The sequence below is a fragment of the Neophocaena asiaeorientalis genome, unplaced genomic scaffold, assembly GCF_003031525.2.
Source record: "Neophocaena asiaeorientalis asiaeorientalis breed wild unplaced genomic scaffold, Neophocaena_asiaeorientalis_V1.1 scaffold59, whole genome shotgun sequence".
Taxonomy (NCBI): Eukaryota; Metazoa; Chordata; class Mammalia; order Artiodactyla; family Phocoenidae; genus Neophocaena; species Neophocaena asiaeorientalis.
The window spans coordinates 2,265,512-2,292,117 of record NW_020174268.1 but is presented as its reverse complement, the minus strand read 5'-3'; the positions used below and the strand labels follow the sequence as shown (position 1 = coordinate 2,292,117).

The 26,606-nt window shown below is 47.1% G+C and overlaps 1 protein-coding gene across 3 annotated transcripts; it reads right to left on the bottom strand.

Moving 5' to 3' along the window:
- Positions 1-1,523: 1,523 nt before the first annotated feature.
- Positions 1,524-26,030, bottom strand: SERP2 (stress associated endoplasmic reticulum protein family member 2). 3 transcript variants are annotated; one of them, XM_024755517.1, is made up of 5 exons: positions 25,950-26,030; positions 25,560-25,677; positions 21,070-21,142; positions 8,386-8,800; positions 1,540-1,965 (listed from the first exon to the last, which is right to left on the bottom strand). In XM_024755517.1, exons 2-4 carry the CDS (start codon positions 25,641-25,643, stop codon positions 8,706-8,708), a joined length of 252 nt encoding a protein of 83 aa, XP_024611285.1. In that variant the 5' UTR covers positions 25,644-25,677; positions 25,950-26,030; the 3' UTR covers positions 1,540-1,965; positions 8,386-8,705. The 3 variants fall into 3 exon arrangements, with proteins under 3 accessions (XP_024611286.1, XP_024611285.1, XP_024611287.1); XM_024755519.1 differs by lacking the exon at positions 25,950-26,030 and having other exon boundaries at positions 8,386-8,624; positions 25,560-25,726; XM_024755518.1 differs by lacking the exons at positions 8,386-8,800; positions 25,950-26,030 and having other exon boundaries at positions 1,524-1,965; positions 25,560-25,824.
- Between the last annotated feature and the right edge of the window lie 576 nt (positions 26,031-26,606).

Genomic DNA, 26,606 nt, shown 5'->3' with positions numbered 1-26,606 from the left:
AGGGTGTTTGTGGGAGCACAGACCAGGGAACCTTTATATCAAGGGGGCTTCCTTATGCTGGCTTCTTGGCAGGCAGCAGTGGGGTCTGATCTCACACCGATCTTAAGTCACCAAGAAGAGGACGGCCAGACAGAGCCAGGACGATGAGCAGACCAGCTCATGAAGCATCTACTCAGTGCAGCCCTCAGGTGGTGGGGAATATCTTCTGCTGTCTCAGGAGAGGTTTGGGGTTGGAATGGGGAGTGGGGAAGCCTAAGGACGGTAGCCTCTCCCTGGGGCAGCTAATTTCAGAACAGCTCTGTCACCCTCTTCTCAGTGGGAAAGAAAGGGGAAGGAGGGGAACTCAGAGTATGGGAGAAAAGAAAGCTTTCAAGAATATCACTAAAAGGTCTGGGGTGAAAGACCCTCGGGGACAGAAAGCATCCCCCCCCCCCATTCCAAAGGGCCACTTACAACAAAGCCCCTGAAGCAGCGGCAAGAGGTCCTGGCCCCTTCTGCCACTTCTGTTTTTAAAGCTCTCACAGTTTTAAGGGCTGGAAAAAAATGGTTAAGGATGCAAAGATGGAATTTTTAAAAAAAATAGTGAAGGCCTGTTTGAAGTTGCACGGTGAGCATCTTTAATCCTGCAGGTCATCTGAGTGGCTGTCCCTAGGACTTCCTTGGGCAAGATGAGAAGTCCCAACCAGGGGGCAGGCCAAATGTCACCCAGTCCCTGCCAGGAGAGGCTTTGCTTAAGAGCAAGCTCGGCTGCCTTTGCTGCTCGGAACGGGACAGAACTTCATTCGCTCCTCAGCGGGGATTTTTCAGGATCTCGGCGTAGAGGACACGAGCCTCACCCAGGGAGCTGGTACCAAACACTTGTTCTTAGCCCCAGTGGTGGGGATTTGGATTTAGCAGGCTTGAGGTGGAACCCAGGAGTCTGCATTTTGAGATGTATCCTCCTAGGCACCCCCACACACGGAGACGGGATGCAGGCCGTCCACACTTTGAGACGCTGTGGGGAAGGCTGGCCGGGGAGAGGAGGGTCTCACCCACCAACCTTGAACCTCACCCACCCAGCCGGCAGGACTCCTGCCTGCCCGGTGCTCTAGGTTGTTAGGGCAGGGCTGGGCCTGAGGTTGGATGATTTTTCCAAAGAGGCCTCTGTGACGCACCAAGCCCTGATGCAGCCCACAGAAGAGATAATGGCTAATTGGACTTCAACACACATTGTAGGTACCTTTTCTGGATTGACAAAAAAGAGCAACAAAAAGCGAACCGCAAAAGGAAAGAACCCCAGAAGATCCACACTTTGTCAAATGTGTGAAAAACCCAAGGTCCTTAGAGCTGCCCAGGGCTTCATTTCAGGCAAAGACCTTGAGGGTGGCCAGCGCCCGGCTGGGCAAACTTAGCCCTGGTTCCCGGGCCACAGATTCCCTGACCTTCCCCAGTTACATAATCAAGTCCCCTACCCTACCCATCCCTCCGGAGCTTTCCTGACATCATCTTCACTTTGGTTTTCTCACTGGAACCCACACAGTGCGTAAGGTTGAACAAAGACATTTATTTGTAAAAGCAATTCCCAATGGAGCAGAGATCGTATCCATAGACAGTAAAGCGGTGATCATTCAGAAGCCCCCATGCAGACATCAGCGAAACCCAGGGCAAAAGCAGACAGACAGCTCTGCTGTAGACAGCCAGAGAGCTACCAATTCTGCCAACTGCAAAGCAAAATGTCCTTTCCGCTTGAGAACACGGATGTACCGAGATGTCCTGTGAGAAAGAAATTTGGTCTGACATCCACGATGAAGTGATCAGGGAACAGTTGAGGGAGCCTTTTTTTTCTCTTCTGGGTGGCTTGTCAGCTTCCCACAGATACCCGGCTAAGAGCTGAAGCGGTCCTCCACCCTCCAGCGGCAGGGGGCCGTGTCAAAGCCCAGCCTGCTCACATGCCCATCCTTATACTCTGAATGATCTGGAAGATAGCTGAAGGAGGAAAACAAAACAGACGGCTCAGACACCAGACAGCGCACAGCTGGAAACCCAGCCCCACCGCGAGCCCTGCTGCTGCCGACCCCAGGCCCTGGACCTGTTAGCACACAGCTGATTAGATATTTCCTAACAAGGAGTTAAGTTAACAAGAGGTCAGTGAACTTCTTTAAAAAGGCGGCCTTGCTCTGTCTGCTGATGGATGCCTCGGGGATTTATGGATAACTTCTGCTAATTCCACCAGGAGTGAAGGCCAGAAATCCCTCAGGCACTGAGAGATTTGGCCCTCTTCCCCAGAATGTTCTGATGTTGCGGACAGCGGGGGACAGCGCTTTCGTGCAGGCAGGGCACTCACTTAACAGGTCAGCCAACGCTGCCTCTTCAAAATGGCTGTGACCTGGAAAAGAAGCTGCCCTTGAACTGGAAGGAAGGCCAGGTGCTGGGAGCAGACACGTGGAGCTGGGCCCCCGGCTGCTGACAACCTCTGATACAAGTGCATCTTCAGGCGGCCTGGAACTTTCTGAAATTCGACTTGAAATGCACCGAGAGCAGCACTGATTTATTCAGGGCGCCGTCTTCACTAAGTGGACCGAACTCCTTCATGAAGGGGTGGGTAGCCTGAACGTCCACAGACAATTCCTGGGACTCCCTCCCCTTATTCTGGTAAGAGCTGGTTGGATAGCACCCAGCCTGGTTTTGTTTATAGGGTTTAAATACGTTCCAGGAGAGGAAGGTCCAACTTCTTTTTCACATCCTCTCCCGATGTGACATATACAATATTGGTCAATAGTGATGGAGACAACCATGATAATAACAGCAATGAACACATATAGAATGATTTTTTTTTTTTTTTTGAGGGGCAGCTGGGTATCATGTAATCAAGTGTGAAAACAGAACAAGCACAGAACATTCAGGGGAATGTACCCCTTCTCTCCTTCATAAAGTCATCCCGGAATATGCCCAGGAATGCTGCTTCCTAAGTGAAAACCATAGTGAAATACGCTACCCAGAACCCTCGAGAAACAAAGTGTTTGATATTTTATCAACTAATTTTAGTGAGCACATACTATGTGTCAGGCATCGTGCTTTGGGGATCCAAAGATAATTCACACCGAGGGCCCCGAGGACTCTTTCTTGGACAGTTAGATTTGAAGGGTAGATAAAGCACTCAAGTAGTTGGTTTTTCATAAACTAAAAAAATCCGCATGACCATGACTTTCCTAAATTGGATATACACCCAACACGATTTAATATATCAAGGTTTCATGAATGTTCAGTGTGACCATAATAAAAAGTGATAACTGCTAAGACTCTGCTGTAATGTGGTGATAGAGGATGCACAGCGTTTGATCTGATCCCAAAATAGCTCCGGTTGGCTGTACTTCTTGGGCTCTCATTTCTGCTTCTTAGCAGTTATTTGGTCTCAATGACTCTTAGCTCTGGTCACATCTCTGGTGCTACTACACCATCTGCAGTGGGCCCTCTTCTATGATTACGCTACCGTAGACTAAGCCAGAAACAAAGGCGGTTAGAACTATGTATAAAATCAAGTCAACCAGTTGTGTGTGAAGGTCGGAAAGAGTCTTCTCTAGATAAAGGAGTTAATTCAACAAGTTGTGATATTTAACTCTGGTTGTGCTCAGAGGTTTTCTTGTCTTATTCTCATCTGGGGGGTGGCTCTTCACGGGAGAAGTTGCTAGATGGATGAGAAAGTACCTCACCCAAATGTATAAGCTTGCTGGAACACGGATGTTTCCACCCTCCTCTACCAAAGCTAACAAGGAATAAAAATTAAATAAACATTCCTGTGTTCTGGCTCCACAGGAGTGCTGGAAGACAGCTGTATATTCAAGCACACTAGGAAAAAAATATTTACATCTACCGTGCCTCAGGCTTTGTTCTTGGGACCAGGAAAACATCCCTAATTTGGACAAACAGGCTTACTTTAGAGGGGAATGTTAGGGTCAGAGGGAACTGGGTTTGAATCCCATCTCTTCACTGAATAGCTGTGTGACTGCATGAATAACCTAACCTCTTCGATTCTGTCTCCTCTGTTGTGAAATGAGGACCACGCTGCTTGCAGCGCTAATACAGGGATTAAATGATCTGACATACACGAGGCTCCTCACACATCAAGGTTTCAGTGCATGGGAATCATTGCCATTATTACCGTTCCTATTACTACGAGGATGGCTGCTGCTTCCATGTATGAGCATGAATATCAGAGCTCAGGTGCCACTTGCCACCCTCTAGAGGTGTGAATTTTCGGAATTCAATAAATAGTTCTGAGCCCTGATTTCTCTATTTATAAAACTGTAGATAATATGTAAAATATCTGCCCATAATAGATGCTCCAAAATGTTATTTCTCCGAGATCTATCCGTAGACAAAGAATCATTATCAGTAGGATAGAGGTTAATGAATACGAAACAGGCTGTCCCTTAGTCCATCAGACCCTATTAAGTTAATTCATGACTTCAAAAGTGCGGGGTAATGATAAAACCACTCAATTCTTTTTAAGGAACTGCTGCAAATTTCTCTTAAGAATCTTAGACAAAGTTTGCTGGCCTCAGAGTAGCAACACATATTAAAACAACGTACCTATTTCTGAGTCTGCTTTAAAAACTAATGAAAGATCATTCCTGACCCTAATTGAATCCATGAATTAACAGGTAAAAATCTGACGGTCTTTAACATGTGTACGGGCGACCCTTTAAAATTGAACCCTCTTGGAGAAATTACTTTGAATAAAGTCTATTTTAAGTTCACCATTTGCCTCCACCTCTAAGATAATGGAGAGATGGTTGTGTTTTATGATTCCTTTTTCAATGTCTTTAAGAATTGTATCCCTGTCTTTAAGAAGGCTTATGTCAATATCAGTGTCTTTAAGAAGCCTTCACCATCCTATACCAATTATATTAACTGTACTTCTATGTGCCCGCCAGTAATGACCAGCCCTACAACCCTGGCCTCCCCGATGCTGACTTTCTGAGGCAGTGAACGGGAAGGCAGCCAAGAGTGGGTTCAAAGTGGGAAAGGAAGCGGGGAGTCTGGACCCTGACAAGTTAATAACTTAACAGAGGGTGAACAAAGCAGAGAAAACAGCCGAGCGGGCAGCAGGAAAGGGGCTGTGGGCAGGCGAGTCAGCAGGGAGGACGGATGCCAAGAAAGGGAAGGAGGGCAGGCATTCAAGGTCAGGGGATCTGGCCTTGGGCAGGTCAGAGGTTCAGGAAAATCCAGGCTAGAGTGGGAACTACAGAATCTGGGAGCTTCCACACTCTCCCACCTGTACAGGATCCTGGTCCTTGGTAACCTGAGACGATCACATCTCTTTTATTCAGCCCTTCCCTTTCAATGAAATTCTTAGGGTTTAACATGCAAGAAGCACTTGCAACTCAAAAATCAACCAGAACAACCCTCCTGACTCCATGTCTCCCATCCACAGGTGTCCTCTTCCTCTTTACGACCATTTCCAAAAAAGCTGTCTACGTCCTCACTTTCTCCATTTCCTTACCTTTGGGTTCCACCTCATTCCACTGCATTCTAGCTTTTCTCTTCACTCCAGTGAAATAGCTCTTGCTAAATGTACAAATGACCTTCCATGTCACTTAATCCAACTAGCGTCCTGAAGGACGCTGCCTCTCGTCATGCACCCCTACTTACCCTCGCTGAGCGCTCCCTCCTGGAAACTCTCTTCCCTCGGCCTCTGTGACACACCACTCTCCTAGTTTCTAGTTTTCCGTCTTCTCTTTGGCTCTTTACACTAAACGTGGTTTATGGGGGTCATCCTAACTCCTCCTGACCAGTAAACAAGAATGTTGAAGTTCTACAGTGAGCATGGCTGGCTTTCTTCTCTTCATTACATTCCTTCTCCCAGGTGATCTCATCCCGGCCCACAATTTCAGTTGCCACTTAGCTTTTGATGACTCACCAATGTGTGTTGCCAGCCCCGACCTCTCCTCGGAGCTCCAGACCTACACCTTCCACCACCTAATTGATACCTACACACAAGTGGCTCAAAGGCACGTCAAATGCAACAGGACCTTCTCGTGATCTCTCCCCGTTGCCAAGCTTTGCATCGTCCTCCTCCATCTTGCACGTACACCAAAACTGCCAGAGTCATCCTTGATACCTCTGACTGATGACCAAGACCTGTGGGCATTACCTAATAATCTCGTGACTGTGCGTCTTTCGCTCCATCCTTCCCGAAACCACCCTAGTCCAAGTTACCGTCATCTTTCCCCTGGTTCCTGCGGTGACCTCCACTGGTCTACTCTTGCTACGCCTTCAATCCTTTCTCCATACTGTAGCTAGAATTATTCTTTAAATAAAAACAAGTGAGATCGTGCCCTCCTTGAGTTTCTAACACACCAGAAACATTCTATTGCCCAATCCTTGGTGAAGCCTCCATGACCTGCATCTCCTGGCCCCTGGCAACCTGTCCAGATTCGCCTTCTCCACTCTCCTCCTCTCTTACGGTAAGCCCTCCTGTTTTTAAAAGCTCCCTGCTCTTACTACTGGGCTTTTACACACGCCATTCTTTCTTTCTGAAATACTTTCCCCACCCTACCCTATTGCCTAGATTTACTTCAAAATTCAGAAGTTATTTCTTCAGAGAAGCCGTCTTTGACCATCTGAAGCAGGAGTTCTCAAACTTATGTCTCACAATCCCCTGAAAATGTTTGAAAACAGGCACTGGACCCCAACCCTAGAGTTTCTAATCCCGTGGGTCTGGGGTGGGAACTGAGAGTGTATATTTCTAACAGGTTCATAGTTGATGCTCAGGCTGCTGGTCCAGGGACCACACTTTGAGAACCACTTCCCTAGAGCACACCAGCCCTTGGCATTACAGGCACACCTCGTTTTATTGAACTTTGCCGATATTGCTTTTTGTTTTTTGTTTCTTTTTTACAAATTGAAGGTTTGTGGCAACCCTGTGTGTAACAAGTCTATGGGCAACACTTTTTCCACCAGCATTTGCTCACTTCGTGCCTCTGTGTCACATTCTGGTAATTCTCACAATATTTCAAGCGTTTTCATTATTTTTATATATGTTACAGTGATCTGTGATCAGTGACCTTCGATGTTACTGTTACAAAGAGATTAGGACTCACTGAAAGGCTCAGATGACGGTTAGCATTTTTAAATTAAGGTATGTCTACCTTTTTTTTTTAGACATAATGCTATTTATTGCATGCTTAATAGACTACAGCATAATGTAAACAGAACTTTTATGTGCACCGGGAAACCGAAAACTCACGTGACTTGCTTTATTGCGATGTTAGCTTTACTGCAGTGGTCTGGACCCGAACCTGCAATGTTTCCAAGGTTGGCCTGTCTATGCTTTCGCAGCCCTATGTTCCTCTCCTTCAAACATTTTCATGCCTGAAATTTTACATGTTGCAGCGTAATTATTTGTTTGACTCATCTTTCTCCCCCATGAGACCACAAGCTCCAGGAGAGCAGGGATGATTTTGCCCCCAGCTCTACCCCTGGGCCTAAGCTCAGCACCGGGCACATAGTAGGTCCTCAGTAAAAATTTACTGAAGGACTGAACGGTGAAAAATTGCAAACAGCGTGGAGGAAAATACATTTTAAAAACCTCAACTGATTACTCTTCAGACCTAAAGAATCAGCATCAAATGGTGACCTTGAGATTCAATTGCTCCAAGAGCTCAGTTCTGGAGGGGAAGTCCAGTCACAAGTCGAGAACATAAACCCCTTAAGGCCGGGAGCTGGGCCAGCCCAATCCACGCTTCCCTGGGGACTGCCCCACCCCAGCTAACTGAGAGTGCCCAAAGGACACAGAGATGACACAAGTGGATCCCCTAGGAGACTGTCAGAAAGCTGGAACCCTGCCAGACAACGGGGCCTTCCGAAAACCACCTTTATTGAAAGTAAATGGTGGACGATAAGCGAGATCAAGGGAGTGGCTGAGAAGAGAGATCAAGACAGGCCAGAGGAACATCCTTTAGGAGGATAAGCCGACTCTAGAATTCACACAACTTTGATTATTTTTCATTTAAAAAATTTAAAAAATGAAAGCATTGGTAAGAAAAGTCTGGGCCTTGAGAAAAAAAAGCAGAGATGTTAGGAGACAAGACATCGCCAAGGTGGGTCATTAAGCTCCCTGAAAGAATGAGCACAAAGATAGTCAAAGGCAAGATGCCACTTCCCCATGGCTTCTCCAGAGATGGAGAAGAGGGTAAAGACAGGGAAGCCAGGGATAGGTGAGGGCAGGAGGGCACTGTGAAAAGAGAGATCGTATTAGCAAAGAATGGGATGCTCTCTCCACATTAAGATGGCAGACAGTAGAGCACTCTTCCGAGAAGGAAACCATACACAGACCCAAAGGGCCCCAGGGGCACAGGGCCACAGGGCAGAGGGAAGCACATGACAAGCGAGGCCGTAGGTCACCTTGAGGGAGCCAATGGCTGATGGGACATCTTTTCCAGACTGTGCATCTCAGATCCTGAGGCAGGAGTTCCAGAGCAGACGCATGTCCTCAAGCTTTCCTTTGTGGTGGAACGGAAAGGTTGCTCCAGGGCTGCTGAGTTCCTCAAACTTGCGTCTTGGGGCTGTGACTCCCTCTGGGTGTCACAATTTCAAGATAGTTCAGGCAGTCTCCAGGAAAGGCCAGTGCTTATGCAGTCGACCTGCAAACACGGTGAATTCAAATTTGTCCTGGAGCAAGTGTCCAGGACAGAGCAAGGTGATGGAGTACCCCGGTGGCCCAGTCAAGAAGCAGTCCGTGGCTGGGTCGGGGCTTTATCCACCTGGGAGCAGACCGAGAATGGCCGTCCATCTGGAATCTCTGGACAATGCACATTTTCTGGCAGGGAAAGTAGGAGATGTTTCAACGGGAGTTCTTTTCAACACACAGTCATATGCTAGAGGCCTGAAGTTGGTGGAAAATCTGCTCCTTGGTATTTTGGGGGAAATGGTAAGAGAGAAGGATAATAGAAAGCAGATGGGTTTGGAGTTTAGGTTTGGGTATTAGCTCTCTTTTTAGCTACGGGATGCTGGTTGATTTCCTCTTTGAACCTCTGTTTTGTGATTTGGAAAAATGAGTACCATAGCTTCTTTGTAGGGACTGTGTGATGAGAAAGGAAAATATAAGTGTAGGACCTGGCATTAGAATAAGGACTCAAGAAACGGTAACCAAAATAGTTGTATGAATAGATTCTGCTCACCCCCATTGGCTAGTTTTTAAAGAGTTCTTTCTAGAAGGAGAGACGAGGCTCCAGCTCTAGCTGTCCCTGCAGAGGTGACACCACTGACCCCTGGCCGGCAAATCCTGCCCTCTCCCTGTCCAGGTGGGAGCTGGGGTTCCTGCAGCTTCCCCAGTATCTCAGAGCTCTGCTCCCCCAAGTTTTCTCCCCATCACAAAGGACAAAATGTTATCTTTCTTTCCTTGCAAGCATTCAGAATCTTGGTCGGCACCTCGCCAGGGGGGTTGAGAGGCAAGGAGACAGTGCAACTAAGGGCCGTCAACATAATGACAATAAGAGCAAACATTCGTAAAACTATTACCGGGACTCCACTAAACGTGTGGCGTGCGTTGTCTCATTTCATCCTCGGGACTGATTTTCATGAGGATCCTAGGAGTTTTCAGGTAGGATCCTATCCCTTTTAAGAATGGACGACACTGAGGCTTGGAGTGGGCGTGTGGGTGAGTAGCTTGGACAAGGCTGCACGGCTAGTAGGTGGCAGAGCCGGGTTTCCAACCCCAGGAGGCTGTCCCTGGAGCCGGTTCACACAGCACTTAGTCCTGTCCCTCCTCCACAGCATCCTTAACAAAACAGCCAGTCCAAGGGAGGGTGGGGCTGTGGGCTCTTCCAGAAACGGAGAGGCCTCCAGTGCAGACATAAAGGGAGACCACTGGACCACCAGAAACAGGAGGCCGGGAGGACAGGAGGCATTCAGGCCTAGCTTAGAACGTCTCAGGGAATCACTTTCCTTATCTGTTCTGAATAGGTTGTCCTGAAAAACGGTCCAGGCTGTGACACGTTATCTCTCCCCAGTCCTGCCCCGGCAGGCAGAGTGCCTACCAGACACAGGAGAAGAGTAGAGTCTGTTAACTGCCAGACAAAGGGAACGTCCCTGCCCAGAAACAGTGCAGCTACTCACAACTGATGGTGCCAAATGAACCTAGTAGGCTCTTTGGGAAAGGCCTTAACTCTGGAATCACAGAGGCCAGTGCTGGGCCGGACACAATTTCCTATTTGATGGGCAAAGAGGGTCCAGATGTGTATTCCCTTCTGGGGATGATAAAAAATCAGTATATCCAGCAACACAGGAGGCACCCCTATACACACACATACACACAGATACACACAAACAAAAATACACAGACACACACAGACACAGACATAAACACAGGCACATGACAGATCCTGCTTCAACCAGAACAGCTTTTCTTTTGTTTCCCTCTAAGATTTGAACAAAGAGGTCTACTGCTCTAAAAATAAAAAAAAAATAAAAGAAAGGTTTACTGCTTTAAAAAAAAAGAAAAGGCTAAAACCAAGAGTTTAGCAATTCTGCTCTCTAAATACACTTATTTTTTTCTGATTATACAAGTAATATATGCTCATTGACAAAACTGGAAACTATAGAAAATTAGGAAGGAGATAAGTCACTGGTTAATCCTATTCCCCTAGAGGTTTCCCTTCGATGGGGGATATAAGCTCATCTGTTTCAAGAAAAGCCAGACTTCAAGAATGACTAAAATTCGCATAATCTCTAATTAGGAAGTGAGTATCAGGTTCGGCCAGAGAGAGAGAAATGCAATTGAAATGAGGGATAGATGAGGGAGAAGTAGTCTGAGGGAGGGAGGTGGGGTGTGGCTGGTGTGTAAGAGTTTCCCTCTGAGAATCACAGCATGATGGGGATTAAATGGTGGTTCCATTGACCCCGGTTGGAACCTCAGTGACGGATGAGGACAGAGAAGACGGCTCTCAGCTTGCTGCCTCCTGTCCACACTCAGGGACACCCCTGGGCTCAGGAAAGGTGAATGATACAACAGGATCACGAGACACATGTAAGCGCTAACATACTGTCTGGTCAACTGCATGTGAAGGGAAAGACCTACTGTCACTGAGTCCAGGTGCAACTTCTAGTCCAAGAGGAAAGTAAAAAATGCAGAAGACAGTTGTCCTGTGAACGCTGTGGCACTGACACTATAAGATGGGTAGGCCAGGGTTGGGACCCTGCTGTCACTGCCGTGTTCAGGTCAGACATTACTGATGCATAGTGGCAAACTCATCACAGAGCTCTGGGGAGGCCTCCGAACCCTTCTCCACAAGGCTCCTGAAAGAGATGAGGACAAAAGGGAGAGGGAAACCCAGGGCCAAGGGCTGTGGGCACAGCCAGCAGGACGGGCTTCATCCACCATCCGGGGAAGCACACGCAGACAGCAAGTGTCTCGCGCAGATAGCAGTTGGCGTATCTGTGTGACGGCATCTCTGCCGCCTCAGACGGACATTCCGGGTCACACTTGTCTCTGAGTCTCAAGATAAAAACAAGTACTCTTCAGAAGCTATCAAACAGTTCTCTAAAGAGGCAGGCTTTGAAACCGGGGACTGAGAGTCAGGACGAGCTGCTTATCTGGAAAGAGGCCCCACCGCCTGCAGAAATGGAAGATAATATTTTTATAAAAACGGCCAAGTCTCTAAGAGGGGGGTGTTTAAACCCTTGGGGCTTCAGTGTGAATCTGGGGTCCTAGGAGATCAAATAAAGACAAATGCAACCAGTTAAAAAGGCCCAAGCAGAAGTCCTGGGTCAGGATCTGAACAAGAAAAGTTTCTGGCGTCTTTGCAATAATCATCTGAGGGGACCCAGAAGAGGTATCTGACTAAGAAACAGGTTTTAGATTTCTGATGAAATGTATATAATACTAATAACAATAAGGCTAGTTTCCAAATTAAACCAGACAAAGCAAGATATGGCCCTGAGATGTCCTATCTGGACAACTCCATGTCTCAGAAGCTTTTGCATCTCACAAAGAAAACTTTTTTATTTTTTTTTTAAATAGCAAAACGGTGGTATATTTGGGTTGCTTTAAGGGAATAAAACTTAGTTTATTTCTCATATGCAACTTAAAGTACAAACCCCTATTCATCGATTTTAGTGTACCTCTGGGCGCTTCCTTTTTCCTGCCTGGGTCGGTCTGAGAGATTCTGATGCTTTATCGTGGGAACATGGTCTCACCCGCTGGGAGTGTTATCACTGAAACTGCTCACACTTCTCCTTGGAGTGAAGAGGCGGGGTCTACAGCTCTCTGGAAGGTCAAGACCAACGTGAGTGGCTGAGCCTGCCAGGTGAAGGCGTGGCCTGGGAGGATGGAAGGCAATGGGAGCCTAAAGCGTCCGTGACACGCCAGTCCCATTCATGGTGCCACTACTTTACGTGAGGGCGATGGGGACAGGGATGGTGGTGACTGAAGCTGCAGGTTTCAGGCGTGCTGTGGGCCAGCACTTACGTCCCTGGAACTATTCAGTACCAGGACAACCTCTGGAGGGGCTCCTCCTATCCCCGTTGGACGGATAAGGAAATCCATACAGAGAGAGTAATGAACTTGTCCAAGGTTATTCAGCAGAAACATAGTGAATCCAGGTTTTGAATCCACATCTGGCGGAGCCCCAAACTATCCTCCCCTCTGAAGCCTCTTATCCATTTACTGCCAGTTGGTCAGTTTTCAAAGAAGCGTCTTGCCTAAGAGACCTTTTGCAATCCTGGAAAGTGGGAACTTCCTTCCTCTGAAGGGGGGTGTATTTAGTACTTAGATAATGTCCTCTGACTGGTTACAACCACGGACTTGGGCTGGACTGGGATCTCGGGGGGTCTCCCTGGTGAGGGGTGGGCATTCCCTGGACATGTGTTTTTGTGCCAGGGGGCTCTGGGTGCCTGTGTGCTGTGCCCTCACTGCTGCCCCGGTTCCTCTTCCTTCCTTTTCGTTATCTGGCTCTTATCAGCACCACCACTGCTGGTACGAAAGGCATGTGTGGAGAACAAGGAAGGCCGGAAAGAAGCCGAGAAGGAAGGGGTCAAGAGTCTGCTGTGACACATCATTCCCCATAATAATGGGGTCCCGTAACCTCTTGGAGGTTTGTTAGCTTGTTTTGCCACGTAAAATGGAGTAAGGGTGACCCATAAGTGAGCCTATACTTAAAGGTCAACATTTTTACCATTCTTCATTTTTTTCCCCAAAGATACTAGGAAAACAGATAAAACCTGCATTCCTTGTGACTTGCCTCACCTGAAAATTTATTTACCCTAGGTACACTGACAGTATTTCTATAATTTTTATTTTTTTAATTAATTAATTAATTCTTGGCTGCATCGTGTCTCCGTTGCTGCGCGCGGGCTTTCTCTAGTTGCGGCGAGCGGGGGCTACTCTTTGTTGCGGTGCATGGGCTTCTCATTGTGGCGGTGGCTTCTCTTGTTGCGGAGCACGGGCTCTAGGCGTGCGGGCTTTAGCAGTTGCAGCACGTGGGCTCAGTAGTTGTGGCTCGCGGGCTCTAGAGCGCAGGCTCAGTAGTTGTGGCACACGGGCTTAGTTGCTCCGCGGCATGTGGGATCTTCCCGGACCAGGGCTTGAACCCGTGTCCCCTGCATTGGCAGGCGGATTCTTAACCACTGCACCACCAGGGGAGCCCTCTATAATTTTTTAAACTGAAGTGTAGTTGATTTACAATGTTTCAGGTGTGTACAGCAAAATGATTCAGTATATATATATATATATATATATATATTCTTTTTCAGATTCTTTTCCTTTATAGGTTATTACAAGATACTGAATATAGTTCCCTGTGCTATACAGTAGGTCCTCGTTGTTTATCTTTCTTATATGCAGTAGTGTGTATCTGTTAATCTCCAACTCCTAATTTATCCCTTCCCCCTCTCCCCACTCCGCTTTGGTAACCATAAGTTTGTTTTCTATGTGATACTATTTCTAAAAAAGAACCCTTTGCCCAGCCCACCGTCGATTAGAAAAGTGGGTTTAATAGAGTGAGGTCACAAAAGCAAGAGGATCAGATCAGTGATCAACATCTTCACTACTATTAGAAGATTTCGTATTTTTCCTGTCTGTATAAAGATCTACAAAATGTGAATAACTAACCACATGAACTCAGAGAGGGCGAATGACCTCAGAGGTATCCCAGGGACTTGGTGAAATGGAACTTAAGCCTGGCACACGGGTATATCCTGTTCAAAGGAAAGGGACTCGCTGGACAGGGACAGGAAGGGGTATGTCTGCAGAGGTATGGAAATTTCACTGCAAACTCCAGTGCATTTTGTGCGAGCGTGACAGGCAAGGACGGGGTGAAGGTGCTGATGTACACACTGCAGATGATGGCAGGACGCTAGATGGGGCGGGTCTCTCCTACTTTGTGCTACAAAAGTGGAACAGAAGCGAGAGAGAGCAGTGGTAAGGGGCTTCAATCATCCAGGCACCGAGAGGCTCATTACGTAAAGCAGAGGAACTGATAAAGGGAAGAGTTAGATTTGAGGAAATCGCATTTTTTTAAAACATCTTTATTGGAGTATAAATGCTTTACAGTGGTGTGTTCGTTTCTGCTGTATAACAAAGTGAATCAGCTATACGTACACATATATCCCCATATCTCCTCCCTCTTGCGTCTCCCTCCCACCCTCCCTATCCCACCCCTCTAGGTGGTCATAATCGCATTCTTTTAAACAAAGAGAAGAGATAGGCAGATAACTGAATCACTTAGCTGTACAGCAGAAATTAACACAACACTGTAAATCAACTATACTTCAATAAAATAAATTAAATAAAAAAGATAGGTAGGAGCCTATGGTCTGCGACTCTGAAAAGGGAGGAACTCAGGAGGGAGAGTAGGAGCTGCAAGAAGAACTGAATCTTGACTAATCCCAGAGACGTGGCAACGGGTATGAATCTAAAGGAGCTATTGTGTTTTTCGTGACGTGTTTGGTTTAGAAAAGGACACGGACAAAGATAGAAGGAAGGGCACAGTACCAAGGACGAACTGAGAAGAGTGACACATTTCTGTGAGAACAGAGCTTGGCCTGAGCTGAAGCTTGCAAAAAAAAATGCTAAAGTTGGCAAAAAGAAAAAGAAAGGAAAGAAAATAAGAAAAAAAGGGAGCTGGTGGTGGATTATTTTTAGATATGATTTTAAAAAGGAGGAGGTCCATTTCTTGGGGATCATGGTGGCATGTTAACAGAGGATAAAGTTAAGAGGACCCAACTCCCCGTTTGATGTCTAGCCTTTCCATAGAAGCTAGTGGTCTTAACTAGATTTAAAGAAGCATCCTTAGAAGAGCACCAGACATGCAGGCAGGGGATGTAGTATGTCAGTAAGGGGTGTGTCCTTTTGGCCACTTTAAGTCCAAATCTCCAGGCCCTGCAGGCTCCCATCCCACGCCCCTGGACAAACCAACAGAGAGGATAGCAGAGACAATGTACTTGATCCCTGAAAAAACTAATGGAGACTGGGAAGATTCCAAAAGATTGTTGTCAGCAAATGTCCCAATTTACCCAAACGGGGGGAAAGATACAGTTCCTACTATGTGAACCAATAAACCTGGCAAAATTTTAATTAAGACGTAATTTAGGGAAGGTTTTTAATCCCTTTGGAAAGGATGGATATTGAGAACTAGCACAGGTTGGAGAAAAACAAGCCAGACTAAATGACTTATTGGCTTTTCCCCCTCTCCTATATGCTACCTAAGGGCACAGGCCGGAGAGGGCCCCGGTTACTGTGTATCTTGAAGCCCAAAAAGAAAAAAAACAAAAAAACCCACCAGCTCTGTATCTATTTAGTTCCTGACAACAAGGGCTACGTGATGACCGAGCCTCCCAGATCCCTGTGACTGGGCTTTGGCCAGTCTTGAGCCTGTCCTACTATCTCAGGCCTCTGTGCCTTTGTCATGCAGTGTTGTTCCCTCATGTGGAATAACCTTCCCTTTGTCTGGCTGTTTGTCCTTCAAAACTCAGCTCAAATGGCGCCTTCTCTGGGAAACTTTCTCTTCTGCTCAGTATGAGTTAGAAGGCCCTGATATAGTCTGACTGACTGTGTTTTCTGAGATCCACATGTTGGAATCCTAATGTCCAATGTGATGGTGGTAGCAAGATGGGGCCTTTGGGAGGTGATTAGGTCCTGAGGGCGGAGGCCTCATGAATTGGATTAGTGCTCTTATAAGAGAGACCCTACTGAGCTCCCTAGCCCCTTCTACCACGTGTGGATGCCATGTGAGGATACAAGGAGAAGTCTGTGATTGGGAAAGGGGCCCCCAACCGACCACACTGGTACCCTAATGCGACTTCCAGGCTCCAGAACTGTGAGCAATAAACTTCTGCTGTTTGCAAGCCACCCAGTCTATGGTAGTTTGTTCTAGCAGCCCGAACGCACTAAGACAGTCCCTTGCCCACGCTTGCCAAACCCTCTGGGTGCTCTGCTGTCAGAGTGTTCTTTTCCTGGGAGCAACGACATGTTCCTTATCTGTCTCCCCAGTGCCAGCTGCCCCATGAAGGAGCTTGTATCTCCAAAGCCCGCACAGCGCCAGGCACACCAGGGACCCTCAAGACACGAGGGCTGCTTGCAGGAGTTTTGCTGAGAGGTTCAAAGTCAACCTGAGGGGAGTTGTCTCTAATTGTTTTCTGTGGGCTTCTCCAAATCTAGACTTTTATCAGTGCCTTGGACGAATAATATACTTTCAAGAAACCATAAAGCTGGGAGAGAGAGATAATTAGATGAAAGGCTCAAGGTTCAAGATCTAACAATCTACAGTTTGGCCATAAAGCCTGAAAACGTCGATAACTTTTTTTTTTTAACATCTTTATTGGAGAAAATTGAATTACAGTGTTGTGTTAGTTTCTGCTGTATAACAAAGTGAATCAGCTACATGCATACGTATATCCCTGTATATCCCCATATCCCTTCCCTCTTGCGTCTCCCTCCCACCCTCCTTATCCCACCCTTCTAGGTGGTTGCAAAGTACGGAGCTGATCTTCCTGTGCCACACGGCTGCTTCCCACTAGCTATCTATTTTACATTTGGTAGTGTATATATGTCCATGCCGCTCTCTCACTTTGTCCCAGCTTACCCTTCCCCCTCCCCGTGTCCTCAAGTCCATTCTCTAAGTCTGTGTCTTTATTCCTGTCCTGCCCCTAGGTTCTTCAGAACCATTTTTTTTTTTTTTTAGATTCCATATATATGTGTTAAGATACAGTATTTGTTTTTCTCTTTCTGACTTACTTCACTGTGTGTGACAGTCTCTAGGTCCATCCACCTCACAACAAATGACTCAATTTCGTTTCTTTTTTTTTTTTTTTGCATTACGCGGGCCTCTCACTACTGTGGCCTCTCCCGTTGCGGAGCACAGGCTCCGGACGCGCAGGCCCAGCGGCCATGGCTCACGGGCCCAGCCGCTCCGCGGCATGTGGGATCTTCCCGGACCGGGGCACGAACCCGTGTCCCCTGCATTGGCAGGCGGACTCTCAACCACTGTGCCACCAGGGAAGCCCCACTGCAATTTTTCACAGTGCTCTGAACTATGCACTGCTAATGCAGGGCAATACACTGAATGCATCATGTAACATCACTAACCATACTGTACATTATTATGTAATATCAGTAAGCCATTTATTATTTATGTTCTTCTACGTTTCCATACTTTATGGCTACTCTGTAGAAAAACAGCTTAACAACCAACAATGAAATTAAAATAGAAATGTTCATGGAGCTTTATATTAGGTCTAAAAAAAAGTCTATTTAATATCTACAGCATGGGGAATATTTGGTTTTATCCATCCATCCATCCATCTAGCCAACGAGATTAACCACTCCCTATGTGCTAAAAACTGTGCTAGTATCTAAAAATTTAGTGGAAGTTAAATACTGTCTTCCCTAAGCTTATATCCTAGTAGAGAGAAATGGATAATAAGTAAGCAAATTAAATAATTTCAAATGTCGATGAGGGCCATGAATAAAATAAAACAATGTGTGATGCAGATAGGGGACAACTTTAGATGGGAGGGTACGGAGATGCGTCTCTGAAGCTTGCAGGAAGTTGACGTGAAGAAGAGCTTGGTGGGGCCTGGCTGGCCATTAGCTCTCTGTAAGTCTAGGAGGTGCTGTGATTATTAAAAATGAACTGTAAGACAAAGGATTAATCTCCAAAATATACAAGCAGCTCATGGAGCTCAGTATCAAAACAACAACCCAATCCAAAAATGGGCAGAAGACCTAAACAGACATTTCTCCAAAGAAGATATACAGATGGCCAACAAACACATGAAAGGCTGCTCAACATCACTAATCATTAGAAAAATGCAAGTCAAAACTGCAATGAGGTATCACCTCACACCAGTCAGAATGGCCATCATCAAAAAGTCTATAAGCAATAAATGCTGGAGAGGGTGTGGACAGAAGGGAACCCTCTTGCACTGTTGGTGGGAATGTAAATTGATACAGCCACTATGGAGAACAGTATGGAGGTTCCTTAAAAAACTAAAAATAGAACTACCATACGACCCAGCAATCCCACTACTGGGCATACACCCTGAGAAAACCATAATTCAAAAAGAGTCATGTACCACATTGTTCATTGCAGCTGTATTTACAATAGCCAGGACATGGAAGCAACCTAAATGTCCATAGACAGATGAATGGTTAAAGAAGATGTGGCACATATACAGAATATATTACTCAGCCATAAAAAGAAATGAAATTGAGTTATTTGTAGTGAAGTGGGTGGACCTAGAGTCTGTCATACAGAGTGAAGTAAGTCAGAAAGAGAAAAACAAATACCGTATGCTAACACATATATATGGAATCCAAAAAAAAATTGGTTCTGAAGAACCTAGGGGCAGGATAGGAATAAAGACAGACGTAGAGAATGGACTTGAGGACACGGGGAGGGGGAAGGGTAAGCTGGGACGAAATGAGAGAGTGGCATGGGTTTATATATACTACCAAATGTAAAATAGATAGCTAGTGGGAAGCAGCCACATAGAATAGGGAGATCAGCTTGGTGCTCTGTGATCACCTAGAGGGGTGGGATAGGGAGGGTGGGAGGGAGATGCAAGAGGGAGGGGATATGGGGATATGTGTATACATATAGCTGATTCACTTTGTTATACGGCAGAAACTAACATAGATTGTAAAGCACTTATACTCCAATAAAGATGTTAAATAAATAAACTGTTTGGGGCATATTAATAAAAGGAGGGTTATGAGACAAAAAGCAGGGACAGACCTACTATCTCTGTAGCAGTTGCACCATTTCTAGACCAACTTCTGCAGTTGCAAACGCAATACTTTAAGAGAGTCATGGCATGTACGGAAGGGTCTAGAAACTACATCTTATGAGGACAAGGCTGAGAGAACTAGGGAAGTTGAGTTTGCAGAAGGAGTCCCTAGGCAGTCATCTTGAAAATATCCGAAGGGTCAAGACGTTCAGAAGCAAAAGAGTCTAAGCTGTGTGGTTTTCGGTGTCCACACCTGAACTACTGAGGAGACACCACAGTGTGGTTCAAAGGAGGGGAGATGTTTCCAATAGAATCAGAGCTGCACAGAAATGGGGTAGGCTTTTTAAAAATTTTTTCGGTACGCGGGCCTCTCACTGTTGTGGCCTCTCCCGTTGCGGAGCACAGGCTCCGGACGCGCAGGCTCAGCGGCCATGGCTCACGGGCCCAGCTGCTCCGCGGCATGTGGGATCTTCCCAGACTGGGGCACGAACCCGTGTCCCCTGCATCGGCAGGCGGACTCTCAACCACTACGCCACCAGGGAAGCCCTGGGATAGGCTTTTTGAAGGAGTGAGCACTCCTGAAGTATTCCAGCAGTGGCTGGGTAAACTCTATTAAAGATGAGGGATCTCTGTGTTGGACAAAAGACTCCCTTTGAGGACACATCTTTAGGGATGGTGTACACTTTCGTTTCTTGGAGTGGAAGATCTTCTCTCATGTTGGAATCAACTTTAAAAAATTGAGCCTTGGGGCTTCCCTGGTGGCACAGTGGTTGAGAGTCCACCTGCCGATCCAGGGGACATGGGTTCGTGCCCCGGTCCAGGAAGATCCCACATGCCGCGGGGCAGCTGGGCCCGTGAGCCATGGCCGCTGGGCCTGCGCGTCCGGAGCCTGTGCTCCGCAACGGGAGAGGCCACAACAGTGAGAGACCCACGTACCGCAAAAAAAAAAAACAAAAAAACTGAGCCTCACACAAAGGCTTGTTTGCCAATAGTGCCAAGACCATCGGATCCCTCCTTCCTCCTAAGAGCTTTCATTTCCTTGCAAGAGTGGTCTCCTAAAGGTCAGAGGCACCTTTAGTCATGGGCGTCTCTTGCCATTGGGGAGGAATGACGTCTTCCTGGGAGTTCTAGATCTTTGCAGGAAGATGTGTACTCCTCACCTTCCCTGCCCTCAGCAACAGTGAGGAGATGGAGGATGGGAACATCTAAAGACCTACCTTGTTGATAGAAGTGACCTCCACTCACCAGTACTTCAGAGACCCAACCCATGGGGACCAGGAATTAAGTCAAGGCTCCCAATTACAGAAGTCAACTAGAAACAACTGCATGATCCTTCTGGTCAAGTCTGCACTGTGTGTGTGTGTGTGTGTGTGTGTGTGTGTGTGTGTGTGTGTGTGTGTAAAGCTCTCTTAACTTGCCACCTTCCAGTATCAGGTGACTGCACCTTGAGGCTCAGGTCAAAGGCTCTGTTTTACCCAGCACCTCTGCAGAGCTTCCCTTAAGGCCTCTCCTCTCTGGATGTGGATTATCTCAGGCAGACAGGTGCTCCGCTTTCTGTTCCAAACGCCCTCTTTAGGTTAGGTCTTCAGAGAAAGCTTTAACTGAACTCTGAAGTGTAGCCAGCCAAGTTAATTGCTCAGTGTAGTCATTTTATGATTATGACTTGAGAGCACATCAGTTCTGTCTCTACTCTGTTTGCTGGGATGGCAGTGAAATCAAAACCTGTTAAGATGAAGGCTTTGGGCGGCAATTAACTTGAATCCCAGACCAATATAGTTTTTGTCTATTTACCTTGAGAATAAAACATGTGTTTTTATAGGACAAAGGAGACCATGGGATATAAGGGCAGCGAGAAACCCATACCTGAGCCGCAGACAACAAAAACAAACAGTGCCAACAGCCATGGTCCCACAGGATATTTCTCTTCTTGCGGCCTCTGAAAGGGAATGGGAGAAAGTAAGATTAGCTTCATTCATTCAAGAAGCATTTACTGAGTATGGCTAGTCACTAGACACCTCTGTGAATGAGACAGACCCAGTCTCAATGCCAGCGGGCAGATCTAGACGAACAAAGTCAATTTTAAGGGATCAAGATTGGTTTGGAAAAATTCATCAATGACCTTACTTAACACCCCTGTAATTCAATGAACTGAGTGGTTCTTAAATATTCTGGGGACCCATGAGGTATAAATACACAAACCAATACAGTGATTAGGGAAGCCAAAAATGATATTACGAATCATCGTTTCTGTTGGCTGAAAGCACACTTCATGCCAGGCACTCTAGAAAGCAGCCAACAACCGCGATCTCTAGCACTCACAACTCCTCGCAAGGCCAGTATTGTCATCTCCATCAACGAGCCTCCATCTGAGGCTCAAGGTTTGCTAACTGGGACAGCAGCTGGGATTCACATTTAGGTCTCCCTCTTCACGGAGCCAGGGGATTTTCCTCCAACAGATTCATCTTGAATTCCTGCATCCGTGGCTTCCAAGCAGGGTTACAGAGCACAGCCATTTTCTCAAAACTTTCTAAGTGCTAAAAACCTGGGAAGCCACTGCAGTGGAAACCCTGGGAACAGTAGACGCACCGCAGCAGCTGTGTATGGAGATGAGGGGAGCGGCGTTTTGTAATAAACCTCCTAATTCTTAGTGACGCTTATGCTTGGGAGAAATCTCAGCATCCCCGGGAAGCATAAGGGGACCGTGGTCCCCACACGGACCAGCCCTGCATACTGCCTGCTCTTCTCAAGCCAAAAGCACAGACGTCAGAGGAAGGTCCCTCTGCAACTCCTCTGGGTCTGTGCACAGGTAAGGCTTGGTCCTTACAAGCAAATCAATCAATGGAAAACCATTATTTTCTGAGAAAGGCATCTGAAAATGTGGGGAATTTCTCAAGTGAAAAGGGAAAAGGTAGAGTGAAGAAAAATGAAGAACTCACTAGATATTCCCTCATTGACATGAGCCCAAAATAGGCTGTGGCCAACATAGGTTAAAGAACTTATTTTATCATAGACAAGGCAACAGTTCTGTGGTTCTCAGCTTACCTGTTCCATTCTTAGAGAGCCTTCTCTCTTCTACCTCAGTTGAGCTCACTTGGCACTTAAATCACCAAGTACTTTTTTTTAAGATAGCATTTATCACAGTTTGTATCTCGATGTTTATTCTTGTGATACTGTGTTTGATGTCTGTCTTTCCACAGACTGTAAGCCCTGCAAGGGCAGGCACTGTGTCTCTTTCATATATCAATGTATAGCAACGTCTGGCCCAGAACTTAAATACAATAGATGCTTAATAAATGTTCTTCGAAGAATGAATAAGCATACAAGCCCCACTAAATAGGATGTCTTAGGTCCGCTAGCGTAAAGAAAGGGTCTAGGAAGGATATTGGCTCCTTTAATACTCCCCAATTGGTGACAGGGTTATTCCAGCATTTCTCTTACTAGAGAAGTATGGATTAGTGTCAGTGGCAGGTAGAATCTAAGGATTAAGACCATTCACTTCTCCGACCTTGACCACTTGTATCTACCAACACTCTTGTATGGTGGCAAATCTCACTGCAAGGGAATACATGGTTTCTTTTGACTAGAAGAAAGACAAAATCAGTCTTAAATAATTGCATAGGATAACTTTAATCAGCATTTGTACTGTGTCATTCTTTGGCACTTAAGACCAAGTCAAGATCAGAGCAAGTAAATAATAGAGGTATTAAATAAAGTTACCTGAACAGAGTGTGACATTCACCCCTCTGCCCCTTCGCCAACTTCCTAATCACTTGTGATAGTTGACCAGAAACAAATTCTGTTGCTGTCATCCCACTGATGCTAAACGAAAAAATTCATCTAGTTCTATCTCCAGCAGAGTCAACAAGTGAATCCAGGAGCCTGTGGATGGATTTTTGGTCTCACGCAGTTACCAAACGGAATCATTTATTTTTTCCTTTGCAGAAAAACTCAAATTATCAGGACACAGGGCTTGCATCCTGATAACACAAAATCCTTTTTGATGACATTCCACAGTGAATCCATATTATTTGTGGACTTTCAGAGCTCAAGAACTCCTTGGCTGGTCACGATACCAATATATCGTTTTTTTGAGAGCCTTGAGTTACTTTTTTGGGGAAGCAGTGCCCAGCACAAATCTTTTGGGACAATTCACCTAAGCCTGAATCTGCTGCTGGGAAAGGTAAGAAAAGCAGTAGAATCATGCAAATGACATGGTTCATGTCCCACAGGAAGTTGTCACTCCCTGGGCTCCAAAATGCAGAGGATGGCTTTCCCTGTGATAAGATACCAGCAGGGTAACTCAGAACTCTGAAATTTAAATCGCCCTTTCATTCTGAAGAAGTTACTACCGTATAATCATGAAATGATTATTCCATTTCTGTTACCTGGGAAAACAGTATTGATTCACTCCATAGCTGTAAGCTGATAATGAAATACCCAAGCATCTATATACAATTAAAGGAGTTTATTTCTGAACAATTATTCTGAATTTTCTGTTAGAATCTGCTCACGTGTCTGCATTTACTGAATTTCATTCTGAACAAGTTACCCCTTACAAGTTACTTCCTTCAAAGTATAACCATGTTTGATCTCTAATTAGGAAAATGAGATTTAAGATTTAAAGTGTTTCTTTTTGAAAGAGAATTTCATTTTTCTTTTTGGATACTGATCCATTTACAATAAAGTTAACCAAAAAGCCTTTCTAACCAAGGGAAAATAAACATACATTGTGGCTTGGTTTGGAAACCTTTCATTACAAAGTTAGTAGGACCATTTAGAAACACTCATAGGCGCCAGGCACTTCTGAAGGGCCCACTCCATGGTATATCAGAACCTATTAAAAATCCATTCAGACCATACATTAAACATAATTTGAAAATATCCCTGAAAGTTAAGTTGAACTGCAGTCAAGTTGACTACATTTCCTAGATATTTAAACAGCTTTTCCTCCAAATTTTCCATTTTCTTTTCTTAGTTTGGAGCCAATCATTTTTGTTTCAGGTACCAAACATTTTCTAGTGGTCTTGAGAAGCTAGAAGTGGCAGACACTGACTTTATCGAGCCCAATGGGTAAAACAGCTCTGCAAAGCAGTTTCTGTTTTGTTGTTACTTCTGCAGTCAGATCAGTTGTCAACTGAGGAGAATTAAGTGACCTCTGTTTTTTCAGTTCACTAAAAGGAACCACACGACTAGAAATTTTCAGTAAATCAGCTAGTCTGTATGATATCCTGGGAAGAATTGAGCTCCTAGGGATATAATCCCCGAATACTTTAACATCCTGCAGTAGAGATTGCAGATCCAGCTTTGTGCTCAGTTAAGCAAACCAGCTTCATGCCTTTGGCTAAAAGCAACTGCCTCATCAAGGCTGCAAGCTCTTCCAGCCAAACCTCAAGTTTCAGCTGAACTTCCACTGAAGTGTCTGGGATAATAGATTCCATGCGCCTTTGCTCATACACTTGGAGACCAGCTCTACTCAACAACTCATCCGAGGGCTGCCTCTGAATGTCCAGGATCATGGGCCTGGCAATTTCTGTTGAAGATCATTTGCTTTCCTAAAAACAAACAAACAACACACACACACAAAACCCTGTACTTAAGGCACAGATTTTACATAAGCATTGTTATAAAGCTTTAGTCTATGGTTTTGGAGGTGCAGAATGCCTGGCAATAAGCTAGTCTCTAAAGTTCTGGAACATACTATCAGGTTGAGACAGAATTGACGAGGTGAACAGGGGAATGTTGCTTTTAAACTTTCGCCGAGTGGTGCGGGGCCTCACTGGAGAAGAGGCCGAAGAGGAGGATGGAGGGAAATACCGGCTGAATAGCATCCCTAATCCCCAATTTATACACGGAGACCATTACAAAGGGGCAGGAAAGAAAACCTTATCTTGGTGTGTTTGTTGGGGATGGAGGGCAGGGGATGAAGCCTAGGAGGGAGACGTGGCAAAGGGCCTCTCTTTACTCATTCATTCATTCATTCATTCATTCAACAAAACCGAGCTAGCACCTACTAGGTTCCAGGCCCCCGGCGTCAAGCAGTTGGTTTAACTGTTCCCTGAAGGATGTGACTTTCGTCTTTCCCGGAGACAAAGGCCCAGTTCTCTTCTGGGGAGGCCCTTCTGCGCCTCCGCGGTAGCCCCAGCAGAAGCTCCCAGAGGGGCCACGGCCAACCAGGGCCCTTTCCGCTCAAGCGAGCACAAGTCCGCGCCGCGGGGAGCCCGGCCCTCAGCGCCCACCGTGCGGGACCCCGCGGGAGGGGCAGCCCGGGGCGCTGAGGAGGGGGAGGCTGGCCCCGCGCCCGCCCAGCCCGGGCCCGGCCCCACGCCGCCCGGTCAGCGCCGCCCCCGCCTTACCAGGGTTTTGGCTACATTCCCCCTCTGGGTGATGTTTTTGCTGTGCTTCTCGTTAGCCATCCGGATGCGCTGTTTGGCCACCATGGCTCGGGCGCTAGGAAATGCTCTCGACTCCCACCTGCAAGGATCCTCCCCCACGTGAGCCCCCGACAGGGCCGAGCGCGTCCCGCCGGCCCCGGGCGCTGCAGGTGGCAACGCGCGGCCCCCGAGCCCCGCGCACCCCGCTCCCCGGCCCCCAACGAGCCGGCTCCAGAGAGAGGCCAGAGCCCGGACGGAAGTAATCTTTCATCTCAGGAAACCCTCTCCTACTTCCTCGCCATCCTTCCGGTCCCCCCAGCTACCTAACCAGCGCGGCCCCGAGGCGGGCGCTGCGGCGCGTCCTCCCCGCACCTGGTGGCCGGAGGGCAGCGCGCCGAGCGGCTTGGGCCCCGGGGCCCCAGGGGTGTCAGGATCCAGCGGCCGAACGCGGCGGTGCCGAGGGCTCCGGCGGCCGCGGGCTTTGTGCGCTCATAACAGCCGGGGGCTCCTCGGGCCGGGACCCACTGGGTCCCGGGGAAGAGAATGGGGTGGCCGCGCTCCGAGCAGGGTCGCGCTGTTTCCCCCGCACCGCTGCCCCCTGGCCGAGGGCTGGGCTGGAGGTGGCGGCCCGGGGTCCTCAAAAGACAAGTTGAACAAGGACAGGGCTGGGCCCGCGCTGTTGGGGGACAGTCCGAAGGAGCCTCCCCTTAAGGGGTCTGGGCAAGGCCACTGCAGGAGCTTTCTCAAGTGCTGCGAAAAGGGCCGGATCTCCCCGGGGATGGGGATAAAGGGGGTGTGGGGATGGAGTTGGGACAGGTCTTCCTGCCTGGGTGATTGCGTGGGTTACACGGAAGACGGGCCAGCGCCACATCTGAGTGAAAAGTGGAGGAAGACCTTAGGCCTGCCGCCCAGGCGGGATTTGGTGATTGCCGACTGGAGGTGGGTCGCTTTGACCCCCTGGCGCAGCTTGGATCTCCTCTAGCCACCCTTGGCCCTGGGAGTCTGAACTGGGAGTTTTCCTGCGGTACC